This window comes from Dromiciops gliroides, chromosome 2 (genome assembly GCF_019393635.1).
Source record: "Dromiciops gliroides isolate mDroGli1 chromosome 2, mDroGli1.pri, whole genome shotgun sequence".
In the NCBI taxonomy this organism is placed as follows: Eukaryota; Metazoa; Chordata; class Mammalia; order Microbiotheria; family Microbiotheriidae; genus Dromiciops; species Dromiciops gliroides.
Genome location: NC_057862.1, coordinates 573699835 through 573726292, shown reverse-complemented (window position 1 = coordinate 573726292; position 26458 = coordinate 573699835). Strand labels below are relative to the sequence as shown.

At 37.2% G+C, this 26458-nt stretch overlaps 1 protein-coding gene across 1 annotated transcript in view; it reads right to left on the bottom strand.

The window, feature by feature from the left end:
• Positions 1-26458, bottom strand: part of HAO1 (hydroxyacid oxidase 1) — a 75504-nt gene that overhangs the window by 17457 nt on the left and 31589 nt on the right. Inside the window, exons 3-4 of the mRNA XM_043982888.1 lie at positions 15855-16110; positions 6621-6796 (exon numbers count right to left, since the gene is read on the bottom strand). Coding sequence (XP_043838823.1) covers positions 6621-6796; positions 15855-16110 — 432 coding nt within the window. The remainder of the gene's footprint in view (positions 1-6620; positions 6797-15854; positions 16111-26458) is intronic.

Sequence of the window (26458 nt, the reverse complement as noted above, 5' to 3'; positions counted from 1 at the left end):
TAAAAAAGAGTCAATTTTGTCATTGTGACTACTTGTATATAAATGGAATCACATTAGTGAGTGTTAAAGAGCTACAGTGGCAAATAGAAGACATGTATTCTCCCCCCACCAAGATTATACATAGGTTACTGTGATTTGAGTAGAAGTCACATGATCACTGCTGTGATTGATCATTACCCTCCCCCAGGAAATCCTCCAGAACTACCATTGTGAGTGCTGACTGGTAAAGTCAGCTGATAGAGTAAAGATGGTATGGATCCCATATTACATGTCATATCAAAGCTACATAAGGAACAACTTCCTAACAATTAAAGCTATCCAAAAGCAAAAATGAGTTTCCTCAAGATGTAATGACACATTTTCCCTCATTGAAGTTTTTCAAGAAAAGGCTGAATATTCACACCAAGAATGTAGTCATGGGGATTCCTGGTCTACTATGGGTTGAGCTAGATGGACTCAGTTCTTTTTCAAATCTGAGGTTCTATGATTGTATGATTCTGAATACTCACCACATTAAACTCTCTTTGTATTTTCCCCATTTTCTCCACCTTTGTTTCAAGTCTTGATGAAGAGACATTCTTCTCCTTGCCTAGACTATTCCCTTTAGTTGTTCCCTTTATCCCAATTCATCCTCTCTCCTCCAAAAGCTTGTCCCATCTTTCTTGTCTTTTCATTCTCTTTTCTTCAGTATCTCCTTACCTATTTATTTCTTCCCTCCCTAAAGACTATATATATATATATATATATATATATATATATATATATATATATATATATATATATATATATATATATATATATATATATATATATATATATATATATATGTCTATCCTTTAAAATACCTTCTATTCCCTCTGGCTATCATTAAAAAAGCCCTATTTGCTTTCTTTACCAAACTCTTAGAAAGGAATACTTATACTAACTATTTCTACTTCCTCACAATCCACTTATTTCTCAACCTTTTATAGAGGGTCATAGATGTAAAGCAAGAGTAGTCATCAGAGGCTATCTAATTGAAGGCCCTCATTTTACACATAGAGAATCTAAGACCCAGAGTCACATAGGTAGTGAGCATCAAAAGAAGAATTCAAACACAGGCAGGTCTTCAAAATAATAGTAATAATTAGCATTTTATATAGTGCTTTAAGGATTTTTCAAAGTGCCCTATAAATGTTAATTCAATCAATCTTCATAACCCTGTGTGGTAGGTGCTATTCGTCTGTCTTTCTATCTGTCATCTATCTATCATCCATCCATCCATCCATCTCTCTATGTCATGGTCCCTAATAGAATTTAAGCAAGTTGAAGCAACAATTGTTTTGTTTTTTGTCATTGGAATACATGGGACCTAGCACAGTGCCTAGTATATGATAACTAATTCAATGTTTGTTTAATTGAAAAGAATTGAAATTTTATGTTTGCTTCAAAAATGCCTTGAGCAACATTGCATATACTGAGAGAAAAAGAGTTTACAGAAAGAGAGATGTCTAGCCTAGAGAAGAGAAAACTTGAGGTAAGAGGATAATGACAATCTTCAAATATTTGAAAAGGCTATCATACAGAAGAGGGCCTAGACCTTTCCTGCTTGGCTCTGTGAGATTTAAAATTGGATATTAGATCATAAATCTCCCCTACTTAACCTTTCCCTTAATTTATCTCCCAAACTAGTAAATGGAAGCAGGTTTTGGTTTTCTAGATAGACCTTTTTATTTATAGTTATGATAGTCACAAGGTGATGTTGGTTAGAAGGATAGGAAAGTAGAAACACAATACAAATCGTCTTAAGTCTAAGCTTAGTCTATATTCCTTATAACAACTCACCAAACCGACAAGGCCACCAACCGACAAGGCCACCAACCGACAAGGCCACCTTTGGAGAGAGAGAGTCCGTGCCGCGCCGTCAGGAGTCCCGCCAAGCAGGCAAAAAGGCCTCTCTCCTTTTCTCCACCCCGGAAGTCAAAAAAAAACCCGGCAGGCAGTCTGACATGCGCAGCAGGCGCACTGTACCTGGCAGGCAGTCTGACATGCGCAGCAGGCGGACTGTACCCGGCAGGCAGTCTGACATGCGCAGCAGGCGGACTGTTCATCTCCTCCCCAAAAGGGTGGTCCTTGAAAAACTGGCGTCTTTCAGTTATCCTAACCGACTGTTAAAAACTTTCATATTTTACCACAGCTCCTACAGACAGAGCCAGGAACACTGGGTAGGAATTATAAAGAAGCAGATCTCCATCTACTGCAAAGAAAAATTTCAAAGTAATTAGCACTATAAAAGTCTAATAGTCTGCTCAGGAAGTAATGGAATCCCCTTCACTAGAGGTCTTATAGCAAGACCTAGATGATCACTTGTCACAAAGGTGATATGAGCAAATTAGGGAAGCATGGAAAATTGTACCTGTCATGAATAAGGGAAGAGCTTATGACCAAAGAAGAGATAGAGAGGATCACAGGATAGAAAATAGATAATTTTTATTACATGAAATTTAAAAGTTGTTGCACAAACAAAAACAGTGTAGCCAAAATTAGAATGAAAGTAGGATGGGGGAGTAGGGTAGGAAACAAGTTTTTCTAATAAAGGCCTCAATCCTCAAATATATAGGAAACAATCAAATTTATAAAAATAAAAGCCATTTCCCAGTTTATAAATAGTCAAATGATATGAACAGAAGAAATCAAAGCTATTAATAGTCATATGAAAAAATGCTCTAAATCACTATTGATCAAATAAATGCAAATTAAAACAACTCTGAGGTACTACTTCACACCTATTAGATTGGTTAACATGACATAAAAAATGATAAATGCTGAAGGAATGTGGAAAAATCATGACACTAATGTACTATTTGTAGTGTTGTGAACTGGTCTGACCACTCTGGAGAACAATTTGGAACTATGCCCAAAGAACTATAAAACTGCATATGCCTTGACCCTGTAATACCACAACTAGGTAGGTATCCCAAAGAGATCAAAGAAAAAAGTAAAATACCTATATGTGGTGGCAGCTAGGTGACCCAGTCAATAGAGTGGTCTTGAAATCAAGAAGGCTCCTTTTCCCGAGTTCAAATCCAGCCTCAGACATTTACTAGCTGTATGATCCTGGGCAAGTCACATAACCCTGTTTGTCTCACTTCCTCAGTTCCTGTAAAATGAGCTGGAGAAGGGAATGGCAAACCACTCCAGTATCTTTGCCAAGAAAACCCCAAATGGGTCATGAAGAATCAGACACAACTGAACAACATTACCACCTATATATACAAAAAAATTTATAGCAGTTCTTTTTGTGGTGGCAAAGAAGTGGAATTTGAGCGAATGCCCATCAATTGGGGATTGCTGAACAAGTTGTGGTATATGTTTATGAGGGAATCCTACTGTGCTATAAGAAATGATGGGCAGGATGGTTTCAGAAAAAAAACTGAGAAAACGTATATCAACTGATGCAAAGCTAAGTCAGTAGAATCAAGAGAACATTGTACACAGTAACAGCAACATTGTAAATGATTATCAACTGTGAAAGACTTGACTACTCTGATCAAGACAATGAACCGGGGCAGCTAGATGGCGCAGTGGATAGAGCACTGGCCCTGGAGTCAGGAGTACCTGAGTTCAAATTCGGTCTCAGACACTTAATACTTAACTAGCTGTGTGACCCTGGGCAAGTCACTTAACCCCAATTGCCTCACTAAAAAAAAAAAAAAAAGACAATGAACCAAGACAATTCCAAAATACCAAGATGAAAAATGCTATCTATATCCAGAGAGAGAACTAATGAACTCTGAGCACAGATTGAAGCATTTTTTTCACTTTCTTTATGTTCCTTGCTTTTTGTAGTTTATATTTTCTTTTGTTTTTCACTATGGCTAAAGTGGACATGTTTTGGTTTTTTTTCCCCAAAAAAGTAAATTCAAGGAAAGTTCTTCAGAAAAAGAAGAGATTGAGTGGAAGAAAGGAAGATAAGAGGAAGGGGATAATGATGGAGGGAGGGAGGAAGGAAAGAAGGAAGGAAGGAAGGAAGGAAGGAAGGAAGGAAGGAAGGAAGGAAGGAAGGAAGGAAGGAAGGAAGGAAGCAATTGTCAAACCAACTATTATTATGCCTTTGCCCAAAGAATGTAATGTTTGTTAGCATGTGAATTAACGAAGGCCAAATCTTGTCCTTAAGTGTATGTTTGGAGTTTGTTGAAATTTTAAAAGAGTAGAATTTGACCATAGCGAGAGAGATTATATCTCTTGCATAGTAATATAATGGCGGTAAGGAAAAGATGTGTTTCATCCAGAACTTCCCAGCTGTTATCCCATGTTTCTGCAAACATAACCTTCACCTTTATAGCTAAAAGTAAATTCAGAAAAAGATGTGCAACTTCTGGTCAATGTAAATGAAAATATGGATGAAATGGATTTAATGGGGCAAGAATAAATCTGTGAAATGTTGATTATTGAACTTCCAAGAACAGACTTCCTAAAGTCCAGAATTAGCATATGTGTTGCTTGATGCAATTGTTACTATAGAAATGCTTTTTGTTTATTAAATAAAAGAAACTAATAATTATACAAAGATGCTGCAGGGTAAATGGTATGTGTACAAATTGCATTTCCTTGGATTTTCTTAACATAACCCACTATCTTTCAAATGTCTCTCAGAGTACCCAAATCCAATTAAAAATGTCTCTCTGTCTCTATTTCTCTCTGTCCCATTTTCTCTCTGTGCCTCTCTTTTTCTCCTTTTGTTTCTCTGTCTCTGTTTCTGTATCCGTCTCTGTCTCTGTCTGCATCTCTCTCTCCCTCATATGTAAGATATGTGCAACTATATATGTGAGGCAATGTGGCATTCTGGATAGAGAGCCAGACTCTAAATCAGGAAAATTTTTGTTCATCTTCTATCTGGTATATATTGTCTATTCTAATCTGGACAGGTCATTTAACCTTCAATGCCACAGGCAACTCTCTAAGATTATAAATAGCATAGCATCTATTTATCTTCATTAATAGAGGGAGTTTTGTTACCAGAAGTATTTTCTTACACTAAAGAAGTCACAGATCTACTAGAGATATATCTAATATATCTGTACATTAATCTATTTGCCCATCCAGGTATTTAGATAATTTTATATGTAGTTTTATTCATTTAGGAGGGATTTTTCTTTATTTTATTTTCACTAAGAAAAAAAGGATGGGAAGAGAAGAAATCTGGAAGATAGGGGAGAAGAAGCAGGGAGGAGGAGAAGCAGAATACAAGTGGTAGGGTAGGGGAAAGAGGAAGAAGTTGTATTGATGATGGTGGTGGCATAAAGGCCACCTAAAGAATGCAAAGGTCGAGAATACTAGGCACTTCTTCAACCTCACATGATAGGAACATCCATTTCATTCTTTGACTCACAGCCCATGGCACGCGATGGGAAAGTTTTCACAGCACGACATAGATGGGAATCCTAAACATGGTCAGTACAAATGGACATGACATTCTTCTCATGGAACTTTGTTCATCTAATGAAGGCAAATATCAAGCTGGAACAAAAGTACCCTTTTCATTGCGATTATTAAGGGAAAGGTTCTACTCTGACATAAACAGCTTCAAGAGAGTACGTCAGGCCTTTTAAAATCTGCATTGACTTTATTATTTGTTGATTTACTTTACAGATCAAATCAGGCTTTGTCAAATCAGAATTTGTTACTGCTTTCCACATTTGCCTGTTGGTTCTAGCTACTGGTTAATAGAGCAAGTTGGGGAGATTTGGGTCCAGAGGAGGGATAAGGCCTTGAATATGATGTGGTAGGGGGAATTGGGAGAGAGCATCAGGGATGGTTGCAGGAGAAAAATTAATAACAAGTTTGTTTTAACATGAATAAAGCCTCTGGGGTTTTTTGGGGGTTTTTTGGTTTTGGTTTTGGTTTTGTTTTGTTTTGTTTGCTAGGCAATGGGGGTTAAGTGATTTGCCCAGGGTCACACAGCTATCAAGTGTCAAGTGTCTGAGGCCAGATTTGAACTCAGGTCCTCCTGAATCCAGGGCCGGTGCTTTATCCACTGTACCACCTAGCTGCCCCAAATCCTCTGTTTTTAAAGAAACATATTAGAGATCTTTAACAATAATGCAGCAACTTTACTATTTGAAGGTGATTACACACACACACACAAACACACTTATTAAACACTTGTTTTCAGTTATATAAACACTACCAATGTGAAGGGTTTTCTCCTGGGAGTTTGAAACTTCTCTCTCTCTCTCTCTCTCTCTCTCTCTCTCTCTCTCTCTCTCTCTCTCTCTGAGCTGTCTTAACATTTAGTTCTAACATATGGGCTAGCCTGATGAATAGATGCTATAGTCCTTCCCATGGTTTCTTGACTAGCCCTAAGATTTCATGACTTGGAGTTATGAAACAGTAATTTGTTAAATGAAATAATGTCCCATTGGCTTGGAAATGTTCATGCTGTTTTCAGAAATGCTCATCTAATTCTCATGATGCTGATTCCCCACTGTGGTAAAGAACCTTTCATTAAATAGCAGAAACGTCTCTTCTTGCTTTCATCTTCATTTTCCTATGTGCCAATCTCCCCCTCAATAAAAGTCAGAATTACATTGCATAAAGTTATAAAGGTTATATGTTTGTAAGTAAAGAAATAAATGAACCTCGGAGGATGCCTTTGGCAACAATTGGGAGGGTTGTCATTTTTTTCAGCCAGGTAATATCCTTCCAGTTAAGTGATGAATCAATTGCTTTAGCTGTATACTCTGCAAGGCCACTGTTGTTTCCATAACCCTTCTCAGAAGAAAAGGCCAAATCGTTGGTTTGAAAATTTTTCATCCTGTAATAGAGACATAAATCAATTCAAAGAATGGTTTTAAATTAGTACAGAAAGGCATCTCTCTGTTTATACAATGATTATTTGAATGAAATAAGAATTGATCTTCTTCCTGCATGGAGTTCTGTATCTCCCATGACATGCTCTTCAGAAGTCTGGGTCAGATATAACCATTTGGGTTTCTTATCTGGGTACCCCCAAGTTCTTACAACTATCTTATTTCTTATACTGCATCTATATACACAGGTTTGTTTTTGGAAAGGGAGCTATTATGGGGACAAATATATGGAGTAGACATATTGAATCAATCAAATTATCTTTAAAGGAATTGATTAACCTTATCCATATTTTCTTTTTAAAGCTTGTTTGTCTATGTGGACACAATTTCTGCATCATTTTAAGGTGAAACATCTCTTCATTAGTGAAAAATATAGTGTGGTGACAAGAGACCAACAAATCTCTCTCTCCCACCAACCTACTCAACTATTTTGGAGCTGCTATTGAGGCTAGAAATGTAGTAGTGTCCATTCATCAACCTACTTTACACAACCTAGACACACTTCTCAGTAGTTATTATGGAAAAGTCTGACACTAGCAGGTACATAATCTTCCCTTTATTGTCCCACTCTTCCAGATTTCTCATATCTCTGTTCTCATATCTCTGGCACTGAAATACCTAAGCTTCACATCTTAACTCTTTGCTGGTGAACTTTCAAATACCCTTATATTCAGTTAAATTATACCTCATCAAGTGGATTATTTGTTATGAAAATTAAATTCAGTAAATATTAAGTGAGTACTGTCTTTGAACCAGACAATATACTAAGCACTATAGGAGATACAAAAGCAAATGCATGGACCATGAAGAACATGAAATTATAGCAGTCCCAGGAAAAAATAACTCTGGTTAACTCTTGAGGCAATATTCACAAAATTTCCCTGGTAGTAATTTCCCATTCAACACTGCAGTTTTATGCACTTAGAGGATCACAGAAAAACACAAATGAATCCATGTATAGCAATACAAAAAGTTATCATTCATCAGCTTCTAATAAAGCCTTTTCACTGATGTGCTTAAAGTATTTGTTTTCATCAGAGCATTTATTGATATTATATATTAATTATCACACAACCACAAAACTCTGTGACCACATTAAAATTCAATGTGAGCCAGTACTGCAATATGGCAATCAGAAATTATAATGCGATCTAAGTCTGCAGTAAGAGAGGTATTTTATGCAGGACCACCAAAGTATAGTACTTCTATGATCTGACCTGATCAGACTACATCTGAAGAGTTCTGTTCAGTTCTAGGCATCACATTTTAGGAAGGACATTTATGAACTAGGAATCTTCCAGAGAAGAGAAATTGGATCATCCCATATGAGGACTGGTTGAAGGAACTGAGAATATTTTGCTTAGAAAAGAGAAGTAGGATGGGGGGGCAGGGATCAGGGGGAGAGGGGAGGGAATAACAAAATAGCTCTCTTTAATCTCTTTAAACATTTGAAGGGTTGTTATATGAAAGATGGATTATTTTTGTTTTTCCTGGTCCTAGTGAGCAGAAGGAGGTAAAGTAGGTCAAACTTGCAGAGAGGAATTTTTAGGGTTGATCTAAGGAAAGCTTCCTAATAAATGGAGTTATCTAAAAGCAAATTAAAAAGCCTCTGGAGGGAGTGAATCCCCCACCTCCCACCTCTACAGGAGTTCTTCAAGCAAAATCTGGATAACTACTCATCAGGAATGATGTAGAGAGAATTCTTGGTCAGGTACTGATGCGCTGGGTGACCTTATGGATATCTTTCAATTTTTAGATTCTGCCATTCAATTGACTGAATGTTCCTATGAACAAATGGATCTTCACTTGATTATTCCAGAATGGTACTGGGGATCTGAAACACGTAAATAGCCCTTTCTTTACAAGAGAAGAAAAGGAAGGAGGAGGAAGAAGAGGAAGAAGAAGAGGAAGAAGAGAAGGAAGAAGAGGAGGAAGAGGAGGAAGAAGAGGAGGAGGAGGGGAGGCAGAAGAAGTAGAAAGAAGAAAGCTCTTATCAATCTAGTTGCTATGATAATCAAAAGAAAGCAAAAACATCTGTATGTGTGCTTCCCTCCCTTTACAAGCTCCAGGTTTTCAGCTCTAGCTTTGTGGGAGGGTTTGATGGGGAGGGGGTATTCAGAGAGAGGGGATGGATAGGAAAAAAACAGAAACATGGATAAAATTATATAAATAACTGTTGTTTTTCTTGGACTGTAAAATACAGATCAACACTTGAATGAATGTTGCCTTACAGAAATTTCTGTTCACAATGGGACCTTGTTGTTACTCTTAAACTTTGTTCAAAGTCTTAAGCCAAGAACAAGTTTTCAGATATCTTTTATAGACATCCATGATGGAGCATTTTGCTAATGGTTCTGCAGAAAGCTTCTATGGATGCCATTTTATTTGAATTATGGTATACATGAAGAACAGAAGAAATTGTGATTTTCGAGTATTTAATTTCATTAGGAAGGAAAGGATGAATATTAAAATAAATGACAGAGTTTGGAGGGATCAGATTGCTCAAGAAAAGTTTGAAACCTCAGATCACACAGGTCCTGTTCAAAGACAGAAAAGTAATAAGAATCCTCAGCATTACTAGGACTGCTCTGAAAAAAAAAATATTTCCTCCAAATGTAATTTTCACCCAATCCTTTAAAGACATTGCCTTAATCCTAAATAAGGCAAAAAATAACTGCATGACAGCAGAAATAATAATCATGGAAATTATGGGTATTTCATTCTTTTTTTGTCTAGATCTGAGATATCGGGGCAGGATTCTCCTCAAAGAAACTCCCTCCACCAATGTAAGTCTGCCCCTGTTCTGCAATTTATAACCTTAGAGATTTGTTATGGGACACTAAGATCTAAATGTCTTGCCCAGAGACACACAGCTAATATGCATCAAAGGCAGAACCTGAACCCAGGTCTTGCCAACTCCAAGACCAGTTCTCTATCAACCACCTTTCAATAATACATACTTATGATGAATGCACGAATGAACAAATGAATAAAAAACATTTATGCCCAGAACTGTGCTAAGAACTGGGAATAAACATGCAAATGCAAACAATCCTTGCTTTCAAGGAGTTTACAACCCAGTAGGGGAAGTCAACATCTAACAGGAAGTGGTAGCCAGCAAGGGTGTTTTGATTTAGGAATTTACAGGAATGTTGAGTGGGGTAATTTGACACACCCTTTCCAAAAGCAATGGTGGTATTGATTCAATTACTATCCCCACAGTAAGAGGTGGGGAAGTGGGGAGGGGAGAGAAGGGGGCCAAGAAGAGTTGCATGTGACTTTGGGAAGATGTCCTGGAGATGTCTGGGGTGAATATTATGATGGGATAATTGATCATCTATTGAGTATTGACAGGCAGCTTGGTATAGTAGATAGAAATCTGGCCTTGTTTCAGGTCTTACCTCTTACACATACTAACTACATTGCTATGGGAAATTTACTTAACCTCTTGTTGCTCACGGTAATTCTCTAAGAATAACTTAGAGATGAGTTGTGATCTACATCAGTGAAATGAATTTCAAATTGGAAATCTGATGAAATCACAGATGCAAACACCCCCACACCCCCACCAAAAAAAAGCACTGATATCAATCCAAAGTAGTACTAAAAAAGATGACTACACAGAAAGAAAGCAAAAACTATATAGCGGAGATACATTAAGACACTAGCCTCTAAATCTGTTGGTAAAGATAACACGACTTTACTTGTGGCAACTATCTCGAGTTTGTCTCCACTTAATCTTTTTCCAACCTGGGTTACCATCAGAGTAAACAGCACCACTCTCCCAGTATGGAATAGTTGGTAAAATGTAAAGATACAATTCCAGGCCGTACCACTTAGTACATCATTATTTTATTGTTCAGTCATTTCAATCATGTTTGACTCTTCATGACCCCATTTTGGAGTTTTCTTAGTAAAAAAATACTGAAGTGGTTTGACATTTCCTTCTCCAGCTCATTTTTTACATATGAAGAACTGAGGCAAACAGAGTTACTTGACTTGCCCAGGGTCACACAGCTAATACGTGCCTGGGGCTGGATTTGAACTCATGAAGATGACTCTAGGCACATCACTCTATCCACTGTGGCACCTAGCTGCCCAATATCATTATGGGCCAATGTTAAAACTAAGATATTTCATTTTTCTCTTTGTCTTAACCAATAGGGACATAAATCAGACTTTTCATCTTCTTTAACCTTTCTGATGTTGACCTAAAAGCGCAATCCCAACCCTGGATCTCTCAGACCTTTGGACAATCTCCACAGGATGTAGAGAAAGAAAAGGGCCCTTGCCTAAGAGCCTGAGGAATCAATTGGTTGAGCTGACTTCATTTTCCTTTCTTCCAAAAGCAGTTACAACCCCGACTCTCCATCCTCTTTGCCTCCGGAACACATTCCAATTCCAATTTCCACATGCATCTTGCATATGTATTCTATAGATCAGCATTAAAGAGAATCTCAAGTGCTATGAACCCTGCCACCCCACCCAGGTGCCAAGAAGGGGCTTCTCTTCCTCTAACATGTGAGGTGGGGAGGTGGGGTGGAATGTAAGCAGTAAAGCCTGGAAGAAACCAGCTTTTTACAGACTCTTTCGTTCTCTTTTGGATTTCCTGTCTCCCCTGCCTGCCAAACCTCACATTTGAAAAGCCAGGCTTCACCCCCTGTGAATAAGGTCAGTAGCAGAAATAAGACAGATTTCATATCAGGTTGTAACGAATGTGCTCTTTGGGTGTATGTAACTTCAACGGAAGCCTGTGCCTCCCATTAGTATGGTGAACTCTGCCTGTGAGTGCTGGATGTGGTATCATGAGTAGCTAACCAGAAGGAGCTGGCCCTCCACGTCAGCCTGTAACAAACAGAGCTAGTGTTCCCTTCACGGGCCAGGGCGAAGGCGTCTACGGGGTGTTTCCTGTATTCCCTGTAACCTGGATGTGTTACTAATTATTCGGTCATCTTCAGATGGGAGATATGACAAGCTGTGGTGCCTTAGGTACTCTGCTAAAAAGCTGAAAATAAAAGGGGGCTTTGTCTCTTAACTCTTCACGTCATCTGGGCATGAGCCCAAGAACAAAGTGAAAGGACAGAGAACTAACCCTTCCAACTGCTCAGAGAATGACCCTACATAGATGAAAGGGAGCAAGAGTTGCAGCCCAAATGTTTGATAAATGCATTGTAATCTCTGTGTGTGTGTGTCTCTCTCTGTCTCTGTCTCTCTCTATCCCTGTTTCCTCCCTCTCTCCTTCCCTCTCTTCCTCCTCCTTCTTCTCTGTCTCTATCTCTCTGTCTCTTTCTCTGTCTCTCTGTGTCTCTGTCTCTCTCTCTGTCTCCTCCCTCTCTCCTTCCCTCTCTTCCTCCTCCTTCTTCTCTGTCTCTGTCTCTCCGTCTCTTTCTCTGTCTCTCTCCTTCCCTCCCTTCCTCCTGCTCCTCCTCCTCCTCCTCTTTCTCTCTCTCTCTGTCTCTGCCTCCTCCCTCCCTCTCCTTCTGTCTCTCTCTGTGTGTTTCTCTCTGTCTGTCTCTGTCTCTCACTCCCCCTCTGTCTCAGACTCCCTCCTTTTCTCTCTCCTTCCCTCCCTCCCCCCTTGGTATATTTATGTGTGTATATTTCTTTATGTACATACAAATATGTATAAATTTCTATGTGTGCATTTATGCATGTATATAATATACATATGTGTATACATTAGGGAAAGCACAGTATAGACAATGCACCAGCCTTAAAGTCAAGAAGACTCAGGTTCAAATAGATGATGGTGGTGATGATGATAGCCAATATTTATATAGTACTTACTATGTATTGTGTTAAGCACTTTTCAAGTATTATCTCATTTGATCTTCCCAACAACCTGGGAGACAGAGGTTACTATTATCCCCATTTTATACATGAGGAAACTAGGGCAGGCAGAGATGAAGTGACTTATCCAGGGTCACACAGCTAGTCAGTATCTGGGGCTAGATGTGAACTCAGGTCTTCCTGATTCAAGGCCCAGTGCTCAATTATCTGAGTGAATCAGCTGCTCCTAACACATACTGCTTACTGAACAAGTCATTTGGCTTCTCAGTACTCTAGGCAATCCCTAAAACTTGAAGTTGCAAAGAAGGTACTGACCTACATTGGTAGAGGAAGGTTTCTCATCAATTTTCTTCATAAATCAGTGAAATCACACGTCCAGCCCCTATCCATTATAATCTCTCTCTCTCTCTCTCTCTCTCTCTCTCTCTCTCTCTCCCCACATATATGACAGTATGTATATACACAAATGGTATAGATCTGTGCATTCATTGGTGTAGAAAAGGCCCTTTAAGAATGCATATTGGGGGCAGCTAGGTAGTACAGTGGTTAGAGCACCGGCCCTGGATTCAGGAGATACTTAAGTTCAAATCTGGGCTCAGACACTTAACACTTACTAACTGTGTGACCCTGAGCAAGTCACTTAACCCCAAATGCCTCACCAAAAAAAAAAAAATGCATATCAGCCACGTTTCTACAACTTACCATCTTAAATAGTTTGTTCAGGTACTGAGCAATTAAAAAACCTGAGTTCCAGACCCAGTACATGCCAAAGGCAAAATTTGAAGCCAGGTCTTCCTGCCTACAAGGCTATGCCTTTATCCTCTATATCATGCTGTCTCAATGATTATATATGTATGTGTGCATGTATGTGTATATGTACACATACATGCATGTGTGGGTGTCTACATGTTTATATATACATATACATACATGCATTGTGAGTGTATGTGTATATGTAATACATGTTCATTGTTTAGACATTTCAGTCATGTCCAACTCTTCATGATCCCATTTAGGGTTTTCTTGGCAAAGATACTGGAATGGCTTGCCATTTCCTTCTTCAACTTATATTACAGATGAAGAAACTGAGGCAAACATGGTTAAGTGACTTGCCCAGGGCCACACAGTAAGTGTCTGAGGCCAGATTTGAACTCAGGTATTCTGGCCTCCAGGTCTGGCACTCTATCAACTATGCCACCTAACTGTCCCATGTAAATATATGTACAGATGTGTATATGTAATATGTAAATATATACACATACATATATGTACCTACATGTACGTGTAGAAGAAGTATGATTTATTTGATGGCATCCTATGTTTTTGTAGTGGATAGAATATCCTAGAAGATATCCTGGAAGACGTAGATTCTTATTCTTAACTAGATGGGCAAGTGATAACCTCTAATTATCTTGGGTAACTCCCTAGGTCTTATAGCTTATAGAGAAGGTCATAGAAGGGAGAAAGGAGTTCCCATACAAGAAGTTCCCAGTTGACTTGCAGATCCTCTGACTACCTGTCCTTCTAAAATATGTAATTATCCACATACACTTATGTTTATGCTGACATATGTGCTATACATAGCAACAAAGAGACTTGTAAGCTGGGAAGCAATAAACAAATGTAAGGTATTACTATTGCCAAGAGACACACACCTATATTCTAGTGTTATTGGTTAAATCCATTGCCTGGTAGCAAGTGAAGATAGAAATTTATGAGACAAAAAAAAAAAACAACCATGGAAAGTAACACATATTTACATAATGTTTATGGGTTTTCAAAGCACTATACATATATATATATACACACACATATAAAATATGCATCTATCTGTTACTATATAACACAATATTAAATTAAACATAATCTTGAGTAGCAAAAAGACATATAATAATTTTCCCACCATCTAGTGTACTCAAGGCCACAAGAATATCCCTACTCATTCCTTGTCCTGATATACAATGATGGTAAGTGATCACTGGTTTCCCTGCCTTAAGTCTCTCCCCTTTCCAATCCATCCTCCACTGAGCTACCGAATTAATTTTCCTAAAGCACAAAACTGACAATGTTACAAACTTCCTCAATAAAATCTAGCAGTTCCTTGTTGCTTCTAGGATTAAATAGACATTTAAAGCCCTTCACAACCTATCTGAACCTACCTTTTTTCATTTTTACTGAATAATCCTCTCCTCCATGCAAAACGAGATGTGGCCAAACAGACTTTCTGACTGTTCTCATTCATAGTATTTCAGCTGTTGCTTCCATGCATTTGAAGTGGCTGTCTGTCATGCTTTGAATGCACTCTCTTCTCACCTCCCTCTTTCAGAATCACTACTTTTCTTCCTGGTTCAGCTCAAATGCCACCTTCTATGCAAAATGTTTTCTAATCCTTCCAGCTCCTAGTGCCAAACCCCCCAAATCACTCTGAATACATTTTGTCTATTCCCATAACAGGGATGTACTAGTAAATATTTAACAACCGATTCTCCCAAAACTGCCCAATATACTTTTTGTTTGTTTGGGTGTTTTTGAGGGGGATTGAGGGTTAAGTGTCTTGCCCAAGGTCACACAGCTAATAAGTGTCAAGTGTCTGAGGCCAGATTTGAACTCAGGTCTTCCTGAATCCAGAGTCTCTGCTTTATCCACTGTGCCACCTAGCTGCCTCTCTAGATGTCATATTTTTTAAACCTTGTGATCAACCTTACCTAATGGAGGAAATGCTAATAATTCAGATTCACCTTAAAAGTCTAAACAACCAACAAAACAATAAATCAAGCCCCAATTTGTAGTCTTAACAAATTTCCAAACTGTAAATACTCATAATGGAATTTTTACCATAGGCTTTTATGAACCAGTAGGAGCATGCTCCAGTGCACCCCTACAAAACAAAAAGCTTTGATGGCAGAATGGATAAAAACCCTGCCAGGAAGACTGGGATTCAAGTCCTATCTGTGACCCTGTCATTATTTCAAAGGCAATTTGGAATTATGCTTAGAAAGCAACTAATGTCTTCATATCCTTTCACCCAGACATACCACTAGTAGACACAAAACCCCAAGAAAGTCAGAGAGAACAAAATCCCACAAAAATCATCTTATTCATAGTAGCATTTTATTTTAATTGTAGCAAACAACTGGAAATAAAGTCAATGCCCTTTAACTAGTGAATAATTAAACAAATTCTGAGACTTGAATAGAATGAAGGGAGAGGTACCTGAGATGTGTGGGTAATTGGAACCTGTTGCGTACATCATCAAAGCGATTTCCCAGGTAAGGGGTGTCTACAGTCAGAAATATGCCCTTGTAGCCATTCCTCTCAGCCCTCTTCACAATTTGTTTGGTGATTTCCCGGTCTTTGTAGATGTAGAGCTGCATCCAACGAGTTCCATCAGGGGCAGCCTGAGCAACTTCTTCAATGGACGAGGTAGCCCAGGTGCTTAGCATCATACCCGTTCCCACAGAATGGCATGCTGAGGAAGAAGATTAAAGGTCAAAGCAGTCATGATCTTAAGATCCAAGTCTCCATGTTCCAGATCAAAAGGTTAAAAAACCAAGTCATTCCAACATAGACTATTCTAATTTGAAAAGGAGAAAATATCCATTTTTTCTGATAGTGGCAAAAAACATTAAATACATTGGTTCATGAGCTTTCAAAGTTTTATCATATGAAAGGTAAATAAAAATTGAAGTGAGGATGAATAGGGAATCTAGCACAAGACATTATTTTGTGGATGAGGAAACTGAAGACCAGGGAAGTTAAATGACACCAAGGTCACACAAGGGTCAAGATATGAATGTTGTTCTTTTAATTCCAGAGTCTACACTATGAAGCTGGTCAGTGCTTTGTTCGTTATACTATACACAAAGCACACCTTTAGATAATGCTCAGGTGCATAAGGAAGTGTGATCTTGGGAAAGTAACAACTTCATGGAGCCTGATTTTCCATATCTATTGATCATGATCCAATAATCACTGCTTCCCCAAGTTTATGAAAGGAATCAAATCAAAGAATACATGCATTTATGCCTCTTTAATGTCCATATCTGGGCAGCTAGGTAGAGCAGTGAATAGAGTTCTGACCCAGAAGTTAAAAGAACCTTGGTTAAAATCTGGATTCAGATGCTTACTAGTTGTTTGACCCTGGGCAAGTCACTTAACCCCACTTGTTTTAGTTTCCTCATCTGTTAAATGATCTGGAGAAGGAAATAACAAACTACTCCAATATTGCTGCCAAAAACCAAAAACAAAGCAAAACAAAAAACATCAAATGGGGTCACTAAGATTCAGATGTGACTAATCAACTAAACAACAAGAACAATGTGTTAATCATGTTCCATATTATTTTATACTTACTATTATTTAGTAAAGTTCCATGAAGAAATTGTTTCTTACCTAAGCCATATATCTCTCCTAATAGACCAGTCTTCTGCACACAGTATGATTTTAATAATATCATTGAACTGAATTTACTTTAAAAGCACTTTGAAATACCCTATATAAATGCTAAGCAAGAAAAGCTATGTTATGTAATGAAAAATGTCTTGACTTGCTTTTTGACCTTTAGCATCACAAGGCCTGAGTTTGAATCCGCCCTAATACTTCTTTCTTAGCTACGTGACCCTCAGAAAATCAGATAACTCCCTTTTGGCCTTAATGTCAATGATTTTTTAAACACTGCTAGTGTTTCCCAATATCTCCGTCCAACAAAACCCTCCCTTTTAAAGAGAAGTACAGTTAATCCAAATATTAATACATGGACCATTGACCATATCTGACAGTATAATTCATCAATAGCATGAGGAATGCTTCCCCTCTTTCTCTGCTACTGAACCCTTTCTTCGACTAAAGAAAAAGAGTTAGGCAAGACCATGCAATACAACAACCATTTGTTTCTCTGCTCTTCATTTTCTGATCCCTTAGTGCCCTCAACCTCATCTACCAAGACTGGGAAGGAGTATTTGATGATCTGTCCTCTGGAAATGAATATTGCTCATTTCATGTTAACTAAGTTCAATTGCTTTTTGGTGTTATTTTTATTTACTATTGTATACTTGCGTTGTGTGTGTATATATATTATTTTTTCTCATTTCCTCTTACCCTACTCTGTACAAGTTCATTTAAGCCTTTCCATATTATTCTGAATTCCTTATAACAATTGTTTTTTATGGTATAATAATATTATATTATGTTACTATGCTGTGATTTATTTAGCCATTTCCGCTCATCAATAGGCACCCGCTTCATTTGTAGTTTATTGCTACCACAAAAGAACTGCTATTAATATTTTGGCAAATATGAGGCATTTTAGAATTTTTTTACTTTCTTAGAGGACATGTTCAGTGGATTATTGGAACAAAGGGTATGAACAATTTAATAACTTTTTTACATAATTTCGAATTATTTCTAGAACTTCTGGACCAATTCATTCCAACAGTGTATTAGTGTACCTATCTTCTCATAGCTCCTCCAAAATTATTTTGGTATTATCACCATTGCCAATTTGACAGACATAAAATAAAACCTTGGAGTTATTTTAATGTTCATTCCCCTTATTAGAGATTTGGAGAACTTTTTCATGTGGTTGATTATAGTTTTCATTTCTCCTTTTGAAAACTGTCCATATCATTTGAGTCTCTTATCTATTGGGGATTCTGGTTTTTATATCTGTATCAGTTCCCTGTATAGCCTGGAATTTAGACTTTTATCATATGTTTGTTACAAAGATTCCCACACCACCCCCAAATTTACCACTTCTCATTCTAGCTATATCAATTTTTTTTCTCCAAAAGCTTTAAAATTGTATAAAATCAAAATTGTCTATATTGGTTTTTATGATCTTTTCTGAATACCTGTTTTGGTCAAGAATTCTCTTCCAGCTGTAGCTTTGAAAGGAATCTTCTTCTATTCCCATTTTCAAATCACTTAATTGCTTTCTGTCTCAGCTTTCCTAAGTATAGAGTAGAAATAATAACACCTGCAATTCTTACCTTCCAGGGTTGCTGTAAAGAAAACACTTTTGGAAACCTTAAATAAATGTGAATTCTTAACATAATTAGAGTTATATTTATTATAAACTAAAACTTAAATAGTAATAAAATGACTATTTCTGTTCCAAAATATGCTTTATTTCTCCATTTCCCCTTAAACATACTAATTTTAATTTATAAACCAGGCACTGGGTCCTTAAAAATCTGCAAATCAGAAGTTTAAAAAAAAAAAAAAAGGAATTTTTTGAGGTCATATGTTCCAGCCTCTCCATTTTAAAGATTTGGAAATTAAGACTGGGAAAACCAATGTTGCTTTTCTTGTCACTCACATGCTTCCCACCCCTTGGAATATTCATTCCCTGCTTCTGAGAGGGATCATTGACACATAAACTTTTCTTCATTATAATAATATCCAGCATTTAGCAGCTGAGGACCACACTGTTAAATCATGTTTTAATTCTTCCTCATAATATAAGTGGGATATCCATTTAATAGTTACTAATATCATTTTAGAATTTTTTTCTGATTTATTTGTATCTTAAAGAAAGTTTTACTAATAGGATATTATATAAATCATTTTCCAAATCTTACCATGAGGTGGCACTCTTGAGCAAGGTATGCCAAGCTGGCATTTTCCATCACCTTTGATCTCTCTCTCTCTCTCTCTCTCTCTCTCTCTCTCTCTCTCTCTCTCTCATACACACACACACACACACACACACACACACCCTTCTGCATTTCAACAGCTCCATTCTCCTTGCTTTCTTGGTAACCAGGTTTCCCTAATAGCTCACTTCCTCTCTAGGGCAAGACTTTTATTTCAAACCCTTTGGATATTGTCTTCCAGAGGAAAGAAAATGGCTGCCCACTCACCCAGTGAGCTTTTAGCCTTATCTTGCCCAAAACTAGGACTCCATGTTACTTCCTGACCATTTCCAAACCATTATGGATAGTTTGAGGCATATCCTCCCTCATTTGTAGCTCTCCTTTTCTTATATTTGTATCTCCAGAGTTTACTTAGCCAAGTGTCTGGCACCTAGCAAGTGCTCGAAAATATTTTATCTATCTCTCTATAGACAATGGGCAGCCACTGAAAATAATTTCCCAAAGCATTATAAAAGTTAACCTGGCAAAAGTGCAAAAGATAGAAAAGATTTTTTTTAGAAATTCTAGAGGGGAGCAGAGCCAAGATGGCGGAGAGGAAACAGCAAGCTGCCTGAGCTCTTCTTCTGTTCCCTCAAAAAAGAACATTAAATCAAGCCTCTGGACGGATTCTGAAACTACAGAACCTGCAAAGAGACAGAAAGACACAGTCTTCCAACCAGAGATAATTTAGAATACTTCAGGAAAAGGTCAGTCTGACTCAGGCAAAAGGGAGGCACAGCACAGGGCAGCAGCCCAGCGCTGAGGGGGTTGGGGCAAGTCAGCAGGAGCTGCGGGCCACAGCCAAACAACTGAGGCCTCTGGAACCTGGCTCAAAAAATCTGGTGGCCAAGAAGGACAGTGGAAAAACCTACCTGCACCAGCCGAGAGGGCAAGTTGCCAACGGTAGGGCCACGAACAGGATAGGCGCATCCAGGCACATAGACGCATCGCGCTTAGACAGGAAGTGCAGGGGGGCGAACTGCACACATTATAAAGGCTTCAGAGTAAAAAGCCAGTCACACAGCACCTATACCCCTGCATAAGAAGCCCAAAACAGGGACCCTGGTGCCCCCAGAGCAGACCTCAACCTAAAAAATAAATAAATAAGCTGCAATATTGAGCAAGAAGCAAAAAAGAACCCTCTCCATTGAGAGCTTCTGTATCAATAGGGAAGAAGCCAATGCAAACTCAGATGAAGACAATACCCTCAAATTGCCTACATGTGAAGCCTCCTGAGGGAAGGTGAATTGGTCTCAAGAACAAAAAGCCTTCCTGGAAGAGCTCAAAAAGGATTTCAAAAATCAATTGACAGAGGTAAAAGAAAAAATGGGGAGAGAAATGAAAGCAAAACAAGAAAACTATGAAAAAAGAATCAGCAGCTTGGAAAAGGAAGCACAAAGATTGACTGCAGAAAACAATTCCTTAAAAAATTCATCTGGCCAAATGGAAAAAAAAGTGCACAATTTCACTGAAGAAAACCATGCCTTAAAAAATTCATCTGGCCAAATGGAAAAAAAGGTGCATAATCTCACTGAAGAAAACAATGACTTAAAAATTAAAATTGGACAGTTGGAAGATAAGGAATCCATGAGACACTGGGAATCAGTCAAGCAGAATCAAAAGAATGAAAACATAGAAGAAAATGTGAAATACCTCATTGGAAAGACAACTGATCTGGAAAACAGATCCAGGAGAGACAATCTGAGAATCACTGGACTGCCTGAAAGCCATGACCAGAAAAAGAATCTAAACACCATATTCCAGGAAATTATTAAGGAGAACTGCCCTGATATCATAGAATCAGAGGATAAAATCATCATTGAAAGAATCCACCGATTACCTCCTGAAAGAGACTCCAAAAGGAAAACTCCAAGCAATATTGTAGCCAAATTTCAGAATTATCAGGTGAAGGAAAAAATACTCCAAGCAGCCAGAAAGAAGCAATTTAAATATCATGGAGCCACAGTCAGGATTGCTCAGGACCTGGCAGCTTCAACATTAAAGGACCGCAAGGCTTGGAATATGATATTCCAGAAGGCAAAGGAGCTTGGATTGCAGCCAAAAATCTATTACCCAGCAAAAAATGCGCATTCTCTTTCAGGGGAAAAGATGGATATTTAATGACATTGGGGACTTTCAATCTTTCCTGGTGAAAAGACCAGAACAGAATAGAAAATTTGATCTTAACATACAAGAATCAAGAGAAGTTTAAAAAGGTAAACAGAGGGGGAAAAAAAGGTTACTCAATTAGGTTAAACTTTTTATATCCCTACATGGGAAAATAATACTCATAACTCTTAAGAACTGTAAATGTACTTGGGCAGAGAGAAGGACTTTACACAGAGGGTGTAAATATAAATTGTCTTTGATGTGATGATACAAAGAAAACTAAGGGGTTAAAAAGGGAGTCTATGGGGAGGAGAGGAAAGGGGAGGTGGAATGAGGTGAATTATATCATATGAAGAGGTGAAAAAAACCTATTACAATAGAGGGAAAGAAAGGAGGGATGAACAGTGTTTCAACCCTACTCTCATTAGATTTGATTCAAAGAGGGAATAACATATTTGTTCATTGGGATGAAGAAACTTAGCTCATACTTTAGGGAAGCAAAAGGGGAAGGGAAAGGGGGGGACTGATAGAAGGGAGGACAAAAGCAAGGGAGAAAAGGGTAAAGAAAAGAGAGGGGGTGATAAAAAGGGAGGGCAGATTGAGGGAGGCATGGGTAAGAAGTAAAATATCAGTGAGGAGGAATAGGGTGAAAGAAGGGGGGGAAAAGTACAAAGGGGGTAAATATAATGGAGGGGAATAAACAGTCAGTAATAATAACTGTGAATGTGAATGGGATGAACTCTGCTATAAAATGGAATCGAATTGCAGACTGGATTAAAAAACAGAATCCTACAATATGTTGTTTACAAGAAACACATTTGAAGCAGAGAAATACACAAAGAGTAAAGATAAAAGGCTGGAGCAGAATATATCATGCTTCAGCTAAAGTAAAAAAAGCAGGGGTAGCAAGTGCTTAGAGGAGAAGTTAAATGAGTTACAAGAGGAATTAGACAGTAATACTATACTAGTGGGGGATCTGAATCTCCCCCTCTCAGAATTAGATAAATCTAGCCAAAAAATAAATAAGAAAGAAGTGAAAGAGGTGAATAGATTACTAGAAAAGTTAGACATCAGAGATGTCTGGAGAAAATTGAATGGGGATAAAAAGGAATATACCATTTTCTCAGCAGTACATGGCACATTTTCAAAAATTGACCATGTATTAGGGCACAAAAACACCATGGTCAAATGTAGGAAGGCAGAAATAGTAAATGCATCCTTCTCAGATCATGATGCAATAAAAATTACATGTAAGAAAGAGCCAGGGAAAAGTAGAATGAAAATCAATTGGAAACTAAATAATTTCATTCTAAAGAATGAATGGTCCAAACAACAAATCATAGAAAAAATCAATAACTATATCCAAGAGAATGACAATAATGAGACAACATACCAAAATCTATGGGATGCAGCCAAAGCAGTGCTTAGGGGAAAATTTATAGCTCTAAATGCTTACATGAATAAAAAAAGAGAAAGAGAAGATTAATGAATTGGGCATGCAACTTAAAAAGCTAGAAAAAGAACAAATTAGAAATCTCCAATTAGATACTAAACTAGAGATCCTGATAATTAAAGGAGAAATTAATAAGATTGAAAGCAAAAAAAAATGATAGAATTAATCAATAAAACTAAGAGCTGGTTTTATGAAAAAACCAATAAAATAGATAAAATATTGGTTAATTGGATTAAAAAAAAGAAAGAAGAAAACCAAATTACCAGTATCAAAAATGAAAAGGGTGATGTTACCACCAATGAAGTGGAAATTAAATCAATAGTTAGGAATTATTTTGCCCAATTGTATGCCAATAAATTTGACAATCTAAATGAAATGGATGAATATTTACAAAAATACAAACTGCCCAGGTTAACTGAAGAGGAAATAAAATCCTAAAATAAACCCATATTAGAAAAAGAAATTGAACAAGCCATTAATGAACTCCCTAAGAAAAAATCCCCAGGGCCAGATGGCTTTATGGGTGAATTTTACCAAACATTTAAAGAACAATTAATTCCAATATTATACAAAATTATTTGGAAAAATAGATGAAGAAGGAGTTCTACCAAATTCTTTTTATGACACAAATATGGTGTTGATACCAAAACCAGGCAAAGCAAAAACAGAGAAAGAAAATTATGGACCAATCTCCCTAATGAATATTGATGCTAAAATCTTAAATAAGATATTAGCAAGGAGATTACAGCAAGTGATCACCAGGATAATACACTATGACCAGGTGGGATTTATACCAGGAATGCAGGGCTGGTTCAACATTAGGAAAACTATTAAAATAATTAACCACATCAATAAGAAAACCAACCAAAATCATATGATTATCTCAATAGATGCAGAGAAAGCTTTTGACAAAATACAGCACCCATTCCTAATAAAAACACTAGAGAGTTTAGGAATAGGTGGAGCTTTCCTTAAAATAATAAACAGTATCTACCTAAAACTATCAGCAAGTATTATATGTAATGGAGACAAATTAGAGGCCTTCCCAATAAGATCAGGGGTGAAACAGGGATTTCCATTATCACCCCTATTATTTAATATTGTCCTAGAAATGTTAGCTTTAGCAATCAGAGAAGAGAAAGGAATTAGAATAGGCAAGGAGGAAACAAAACTATCAATCTTTGCAGATGATATGATGGTATACTTAAAGAATCCTAGAGAATCAACTCAAAAATTACTTGAAACAATTAACAACTTTAGCAAAGTAGCAGGATATAAAATAAATCCTCATAAATCATCAGCATTTCTATACATGACCAACAAAGTCCAGCAGCAAGAGATAGAAAGAGAAATTCCATTTAAAGTAACAGTAGATAATATAAAATACTTGGGAGTCTACTTGCCAAGACAAACCCAGGAACTCTATGAACACAACTACCAAACACTCTTCACACAAATCAAATCAGTTCTAAATAATTGGAAAGATATCAATTGCTCATGGATAGGCAGAGCTAATATAGTAAAAATGACAATACTGCCTAAATTAATTTACTTATTCAGTGCCATACCAATCAGACTACCTAAAAATTATTTTATAGAGCTAGAAAAAATAATAACAGAATTCATCTGGAAAAACAAAAAATCAAGAATATCCAGGGAAATAATGAAAAAAAAATTCACAGGAAGGTGGGTTAGCGGTACCAAACCTGGAGCTTTACTATAAAGCGGCAGTCATCAAAACTATCTGGTACTGGCTAAAAAATAGAGTGGTAGATCAATGGAATAGGCTAGGCTCAGGAAGTGCAGTAGTAAATGACACTAGTAATGTAGTATTTGATAAACCCAAAGACTCCAGCTTCTGGGATAGGAACTCAGTATTTGACAAAAACTGTTGGGAAAACTGGAACATAGTATGGCAGAAATTAGGCATAGACCAACATCTTACACCTTATACTAAAATAAGGTCAAACTGGATACATGATTTAGACATGAGGTGATACCATAGGTAAATTAGGAGAGAAAGGAATAGTCTACCTATCAGATCTTTGGAAAGGAAAACAGTTTATGACCAAACAAGAGATAGAGTATATTATAAAATGCAAAATGGATTATTTTGATTACATTAAATTTAAAAAATTTTATACAAACAGAAGCAATACATCCAAAATTAGAAGGGAGGCAGAAAGCTGGGAAACAATTTTTGTGGCCAGTACTTCTGATAAAGGCCTCATCTCTAAAATATATAGGGAACTAAATCAAATTTATAAGAATCCAAGTCATTCCCCAATTAAGAAATGGTCAAAGGATATGAACAGGCAGTTTTCTGATGAAGATACCAAAGCCATCTATTCCCATATGAAAAAATGCTCTAAATCTCTAATGATTAGAGAGATGCAAATTAAAACAACTCTGAGGTACCACCTGACACCTATCAGACTGGCTAAAATGACAAAAAAGGAAAATAATAAATGTTGGAGAAGCTGTGGAAAAATTGGAACACTAATGCAATGTTGGTGGAGCTGTGAACTGATCCAACCATTCTGGAGAGCAATTTGGAATTATGCCCAAAGGGCGATAAAGCTGTGCATACCCTTTGACCCAGCAATACCTCTTTTAGGTCTTTTTCCCAAAGAAATCATGGAAAGGCGAAAGGGACCCACATGTACAAAAATATTTATAGCTGCTTTTTTGTGGTGGCAAGGAATTGAAAGTTGAGGGGGTGCCCATCAATTGGGGAATGGCTAGACAAGTTGTGGTATATGAATACAATGGAATACTATTGTGCTATAAGAAACAATGAGCAGGAATTCAGAGAAACCTGGAGGGTCTTGCATGGGCTGATGATGAGTGAGATGAGCAGAACCAGAAGAACATTGTACACAGTATCATCAACATTGAGTGTTGATCTACTGTGATGGACTATATTCTTCTCAGCAATGCAATGGTACAGAAGAGTTCCAGGGAACTCATGATAGAAGAGGATCTCCAAATCCAAGAAAAAAAAAAAAACTGTGGAGTATAGATGCTGAATGAACCATACTATTTCTTTTGTTTTTGGTGCTGTTGTTTTTTTCCATTTTGAGGTTTTTCATCATTGCTCTGATTTTTTCTCTTATAACATGACTAAAGCAGAAATAGGATTAATGTTATTATGTATATATATATATATAAAACCTATATCAGATTACCTGCTATCTAGGGGAGGGGGGGAGGGAGGGGAGGGAGGGAGAAAAATATGAAATTGTAAAGGTTGTATAAACAAAAGTTGAGAACTATCTTTGCATGTAAAGGGAAAAAATACTTTTATTAATTAAAAAAAAGAAATTCCATATAGTATGTAAAGGTATATATATATGTATATATATATGTATATATATATCCTTTATGTAAAGGAATTATTATTACTCTTTATAACATTAGAAGCCATCTCAATTCCCTTTCAAAAGAGAGAAGCAAGCTACCCTAAAACTTGGGATTTATGTGAATATAGATAAATATAAGTAAGAGGATGTCCTTTTCCTTTCTTTGGTAGAAGATGTTCTATGAATCAGCCATTCACCAGTCTGTGTAATTCTACTCAGTGTCAGGGCAAGGAAAGACGAGGAAGTGGAAGAGTTTGGGGA